This window comes from Papaver somniferum, chromosome 11 (genome assembly GCF_003573695.1).
Source record: "Papaver somniferum cultivar HN1 chromosome 11, ASM357369v1, whole genome shotgun sequence".
Lineage (NCBI taxonomy): Eukaryota > Viridiplantae > Streptophyta > Magnoliopsida > Ranunculales > Papaveraceae > Papaver > Papaver somniferum.
In genome coordinates, this window is record NC_039368.1 from 72,790,237 (window position 1) to 72,796,709 (window position 6,473).

The 6,473-nt window shown below is 44.1% G+C and overlaps 1 protein-coding gene across 1 annotated transcript; it reads left to right on the forward strand.

The window, feature by feature from the left end:
* Positions 1 to 2,745: 2,745 nt before the first annotated feature.
* On the forward strand, positions 2,746 to 5,324 carry LOC113325012. Its single transcript, XM_026573256.1, has 4 exons — positions 2,746 to 3,653; positions 3,755 to 3,911; positions 4,098 to 4,153; positions 4,255 to 5,324. Exons 1-4 carry the CDS (start codon positions 3,546 to 3,548, stop codon positions 4,330 to 4,332), a joined length of 399 nt encoding a protein of 132 aa, XP_026429041.1. The 5' UTR covers positions 2,746 to 3,545; the 3' UTR covers positions 4,333 to 5,324.
* Positions 5,325 to 6,473: the final 1,149 nt, after the last annotated feature.

Consider the following 6,473-nt stretch of genomic DNA (forward strand, 5'->3'; position numbering starts at 1 on the left):
GTCGACTGTCTTAAAGAAATCTTGTCTCTCCTTCGTCTTTATCACATATTCTCTCCTCAAGGAATGCTCTGTCCCATACAGATGGATACAAGCACCTTCTCTTTTCTCATCTTGACGCATTCTCCAAATTGTTCAACACATCATCCAATTCCATCGGCACATCATCCATGCGCACTCTCCAAGTCCAGGCGCACTCTCCAGCTCTCGTGCAGACGTCCCTTCCAAGTTTGGTGCTCATTCCCAAATCCCACTTCATCAGGTCCAAGGTCCAATCCCTGGGTTTGGTCGTCGATAACCTGCAGGCGCACTCTCCACGTATGACACTTGTGTATCGGATCAGGCGCACTCTCCAAGTAACTGTCATGTCTCCGTGCCTCCCGTCAGTGCTTCCCTTCAGGCGCACTCTCTGTGCCTTTAGTCAGTGCTTTTTCAAGCGCTCCCTCCATGCTTCTAGCCAGTGCGTCTTCAATCGTCCTCTTCATCTGGTCACTCGACAATGCTCGAGTCCTCAACCAATGTGTCTCTTAGTGTATGTTCTCGATTTTGGGGTATCTACAATAAATCCCCTGACTGTTTGGTTAGGCGTCATGCTATCCAGCATTCATATTATTGTTTCACAGATCTCCATTGGTTACGAAATCCTTTACGTGCATTTTTCTTGGTCCGTATTCGTCCTTGGGTGTACCGTCTAACTATGGCATACGTTCCTCCAAATGTCCAGTCGGTGCGCCTAAAACTCTTGGTTCGTATTCATACTCAAGTGATACTTCCCAAGAACGCACTCTCATCCTCTGTTCTGGACGCACTCTCGAAGTCCCCAGTGCGCTCGAGGCGCATGCTTACTTTGTCAATGTGTTTCATCTAGTCAACATCGCCAGCTTCAACATCTAAACGTACTTCCTTTGAAGTCTGTAGGCGCACGGCTCTCGAAACCTTGTGTCTGCCCCAACAAACCCTGACACTGTGAGTGTCCCCTTGTTGCGGTCCCTTCATGTTTTGGATGAATCTTAACATAATGTCTTGTTTTCTCCCATTTTCTCTCATGCGTTGATCAATGACTTTATTGTTTCTTACACCACACCCTCGTTCGATTATTCCTAAAATGATGTACTTCTCTAAGTGCGTAGGCACGCACTCTTCATCTCTACAAGTGTTGTCCAGGTCTTGGTCGGTGCGTTCCCAAGTGCATGCTCTGTCTCCTTGTCGATACATTACCTATGGTCGACATCATTGGTTCCAGCGTCGGATATACTTCCAGCACCATCGGTTAGTGCGTTATTTTCATCATCTTGTCAAGTCCTTTACAGGCTTCTATTCAAATTCTGTGTTCTTACCCCGTTGTTCCATACTTATTTCTAACTAGACGCGTCCTCGTTTTGCTCTCCCATAAATCCGGGTTATTCGAATTAAGTCCCCTGACCATTTGTTGAGTCATCAGATAATCTTGTCGAAACCCCTGATAATTCTGTCATTTCTCCCAAATCCCCATTTTCCTGAAAAAGTCCCCTGTTCTTTGCGCGGGTTTCAATTTTTTATCAGATATTTCATACTTTACCGCGCGTTGTTCTTCGTCTCGTTCTTCGTGATAGCACATCCTGGCACTATAAATACTGCTTCATTCATTTGTTTTATGTAAATATTTTAAGCTTTTCGTTCTCTCACCTGAATCATGAATGTTTTTGAAGAAGAATATTCTGATGGAGATGGTCCTACTGATGATCATTCTTCACAATCCTTGCAGGTCGGTCCTTATGGCGTGGCTGGTATGGGTCGAGGTGGTAAATCCTTAGCCTTCGCTCGTTCAAACTATTATGATCACTATGCTGAGGGGCATTTTCTCTTCCAAGATATGTTCTTTCAATCTCTTCGTGGGATCGACAATTCCAACCGTCATGTTGTCTCCCGTTCCACGATGTTATTAGTGTTTGAGAACCCTGCTCCTATTGCCTTGAACTTTGATGGGTGTCCCTACCTTGCTATCCATCGGGGCGATCATGTTCTCCCCATGGTCTCCTTTGACGCCACTGGTCATGTTCCTCCGCTGTGGCCGTCGTGGATTACAACTACTCCTGATTGTTTATCTCATAAGGCTGTTCTGGAGAAGCTTAATAGTTTAGACGTCTTGGAAGTTTCTAAACATTGTCATGTCACACGTATTCCCCCATGCTTCTTCGTTGATCTTGAGATGGTTGCCTTTATTGCACACTTTTCTACTCGCGTGGGGTGAAGTAGCTCCTACCCTTGAAGATGTGGTTGCTCTGCTCCGACTTCCCATGCATGGTTCTCATTCTTTTGATGAAGTCGTTGGAGATCAGGCTTTGGACGATTCGGATCGAGACATTCTAGTACTCTTAAAGCTGGCTCGGTCGTATTCCATTTCTCGTCCTTCCATCAAGACCACTGTTGCATCTCCCATTGGCTCTGATGACAACGAAGTCGAGGTTGAGGCTTCTCCTGTTGGGGGTAAACCCAAAAAGAATTGTCGTGCCGAGTATTCTGCTTGGCTCAGGTTCTGGACATCTCCACGTTCTCGGGGTGTGTCTCACGATCCCGACATTCCTGAAGAATTACGGGCTGTTAGTTCTCGTACTGAGTTAGTTGCTTTCTTGACCTACTGGCTTGGTCATGACCTATTTGAGTATTCCAAGAAAGGCACTATCAAAGATGAGATAATCGTCATGGCTACTCTCGTGTCCAGGGGCGTGACCTATCCGTTGGCTCCAATGTTTCTAGGAGGATTATATCGCCACTTAGACGTTTTGGTCTACAATCTTCGTCGTGCTAACGATGAGACCTTTACTGTTCATAGCCTCGTCCCTACGGCTTTTCTGCAAGTATGGATATGGGCGCATTTCCGAGGGTGTTGTCCTAAGCTGAAGAAGTTGGACGCTGTCCGTGAGGTGGTTTATGTGGACCGTGGTCGAGAATGTCGAGTACATACTTCTGCTAATATCCCAGGATGGCTCTGTATGAGAGGGTTTCTTCTAAGCAAGAATTCAATTTTTGCGAGGCCTTGGACAAGATCGAGGAGTTCTCCTTTCGTCCTGATGATGATGACATTTGTGGTGTGGAATCTTGTGCCTTTGGTGTTAGCGAGACCAACCATTGGTCTCATGCCAAGCCTAATACGGAGACTGGTGTTGCTTGGGACTTCATTGCATCGGTTACTCCTTGTTTTCTTCCTGGTTTCTTTGAAGGAGAGTTCTGTGCCACCTCTTATAACATTGAGCATGTGGCGCGTCAAGTTGGGTATGATCAAGGTGGGTCGACGGTGCTTAGACCTTCTGTTCTATCATCTCCTAAGGTAGTGGCTACTAGTTTTAATCAATTTGTCTTTGGTTCTTATTCTGCTTTCATTTCCAATCTTCCTGCGAAACGGCTACGTCCTTACATTGGTCGAAGGTTATCGGTAACTCGTGTTTGGCAAAACTTCTGGGCTCGTGAGACTAAAGTGTTGGAGAGATTTTGTTCTTCTACCCTGTTCGTGACGCCCCCAACGATTCCCAGGATACTATCGCTGCGGCTAAGCTCCAATCTCGAAATGCATGGATGCTGCTCCTCGCAGCAAGCCTGTGTCGACGGGTACTCGAATTCGAACCAAAGGAGTGTCGTCTAGGGGTCATACTCTTAGTACCTTTGGCGGTACCTCTGGGGTAAGAGATTGTTCCTTGTTCGTATCGTCTCTCTCTTTTTTGAAAGAGAAGGAAGAATAAGTTGTATATGTGATTTATCCCATGTCTTGGTTATTTTATAGGCTGGTGCTAGTTGTGTTCCAGAGGTGCATACTCCTATGATGGGCCCACCTTCTCAGTGTCTTGTTGACTATTTGGATAACTCGGGTCGGGATACGCCTGGGAGGTATTACGGTGAAACCCCATATCGTGATGATGAAGCCTTCGGTCTTTTCAATGGTAAAGGCTAAAACGATTCGTTCCTTGTCTTTCTCCCCAATTTTTTTCTTTTCAAAGAAAAGTATTATATAATGATTTTATTTTTTTTCTCTCTCCCCTTTTTGTATAAATACCTGTGCTAGGTTGGTTTGTTTTGTAGTTGTATTTCATAACTGCTGTTATTCGCTTCCCTTTATTTTTTGACAGCTCCGTCCCCAGGACTCCTTGAACGTACTGGTCGAGTTCCTCCTCACTCTTTACAGGTATGGGTCTGACGTTATCTGTAGTTCACTCTTTCTCATTTCCTTTGTATGATTCGTTCCTTTGATGATTTGGTTAATTAGTTAGTTTTTTTTTTGTTTAGAAAATGAGTAAGCAACCACGCCCAGAAATGCAGGATACTATTCCTCCCGTCAGTGGCGGAACTAGACATTGGATATAGGGATGGCTGGAGCTTTTTTCAGGGCTTGCTTAAGAATAAAACTCATAGACCAATTGTGGCCCAACTTAAAAAAGGCTTTGAAAAAAATGACTTTTTCTCTTGTTAGGGCTGGCTTAAGCTAGCCCTAGTCACAAGGTAGTTCCGCCCCTGCCTCCCGTTGTCCTCAAGGTGAAACGCACTCGTGGTATGGCGCACTCTTCACCTGACATAGATGGTGGTGCTGTGCAGACCTCACCTCCTACTTCCTCTGTTGGGGAACACCATGCAAGCCCCAGGGATCCTCGTGAGGTCGTTCTTCCTGCATTCAAACCATTTGTTGATAAGGCTTCACTTGGGGTTGGATATGAAGACTACGTCGAGGTTGGTGGGTTTTGGGTCGCACCAAAGCATGAGCAACGTTACGACAAGCTCCTTGTTCGTTATGGTACTCATCCAGCCAGTGGGTCTCCTACGTTGCATGTTCCCTATTTGGTTAATCAGACCAACATTCTGTTGGACGTAATCGCAAGCATGAGGATACGCGTGCCCCTCCTCCTTATGAAGAGACGATGCAGTATTGGAGGACCGTGATTAGGATTTGTGATGAGTCTCTCAACTTCAATGTTGCATGGGTTGTCGCTCTCTGGGAGAGGGTTTATAAAGCGAATGATCGTTGTTCTCAACTCTCGAAGATTATTGCTGACGCTGAAGCACGTCTGAGCAATATCAAGAAGAACTGTCCGCTGCGGATTCAGCTCATACCACTACTCTGGATGCAGCGGCCATTGCTTTTACCAAGTCAGAGCAATCAAAAGGAAATATTGAAGAGCAGAACCGTATCATTCATGAGGCGAGGGAGGAGATGCGTTCTCGTGCTGCTCGGAACTAGTATTTTATTTTCGTTTATCGTTGGTTACCGTACCTTGTCTTTCCCTTTTCTTTTGGACCGCAGAGATTGTGTGCGCTTGGCAAGTGTTGTGTCAGAGCATGTATCTGTTTGAATCCCTATGTGAATTTCCTGGTTATATGAATTAATTTATGTTATGTTTTATTGTTGGTATCTCGATGCCTAGTTAGCAATTCGGGATTCGGCAAACGTACGGAACGTCAAACGTACGAGTATTATACGGTTTTGTAAAATCCAGATTCGGTCTAAAATTCGGTCAACGGGACGTGATTCGTTAGTAATTCGGAACGGCATACGTACGTGTATAATTCGATTTATAAATGTGAGTTCGGCTCTGAAAATTCGGTATCTATATATAACAAATAATTTGTATTTATAAGGTCATAGACCAATTTTTATGCATATGTGTGAGTTATTTAAAGAAAAAATAAACTTAATACGATGATATTAATAATATATACAACATTAGTTATCCAAGAGGACGTCGTATGGTGGTTTAGATGCTTGGTTAGTGAGTTTGAGATCTCTCTCACCTTCACCTTCAAATCTCTTCAGTCGTTTTTGTTTTATAAAAATTACAACACGTCTAATATTCGGTCGTGTATGCTCGGGAGGCAGTAAAGCCCAAAAAATGGGATCTTTGAAAAGTAAAAGCTAAAGAATTTATGGCGAATTAAGCGGACGTATCATTCGGGATACGTAAAATTCGTGAACGGTTCGCGAATAATCCGGAAATGCCACATAATACGCGACTTGGGTTCGGAGTTGCAAACATACGCGAATAAGACGGTAAAATTCGCGAATGATTCGCGAATCATTCGCGAACTTACTAACTAGGTCTCGGTGACCGTATATTTTATTGGAATGCGTACTGCTTTCTAGTATATAAAAGCTAATGAATCCTCCATTTTGTCTAGTAAATAACATATGTTGTCATGGATTTGCATGCCGTCACTTGGTCGTTTGATGAGTGTTTTTTGTATGTGTGAAAATCATTTTATCCATTTATATCAACAATATGATGCGGAGGTAGCTCGTATTGAAGCTGAAAAATCTGTGCTCCGGTCAAATAAATGTAATGTGCCCCTCTTGTTGGAGGAACAAAGGCTAGTTGCAAAGTCAGAGAGAGGTCGTTTTTTTATGCAGAGTCAGGATTTTCCTCAGTTGATTAATAGGTTACTGGCCTAGATTTTATTATTAGCACTGATGTCCTATGTGTCAGATTTCATGATGTCATCCATGTCAAGGCTTTCAC

Excerpts from the sequence above, each read along its gene's own strand:
- LOC113325012 (XM_026573256.1), top strand. The coding sequence starts at position 3,546 with ATGGATGCTGCTCCTCGCAGCAAGCCTGTGTCGACGGGTACTCGAATT. Across the intron at positions 3,654-3,754 it reads CCTTTGGCGGTACCTCTGGG|GCTGGTGCTAGTTGTGTTCC; the intron begins GTAAGAGATTGT and ends GTTATTTTATAG. Across the intron at positions 3,912-4,097 it reads AGCCTTCGGTCTTTTCAATG|CTCCGTCCCCAGGACTCCTT; the intron begins GTAAAGGCTAAA and ends ATTTTTTGACAG.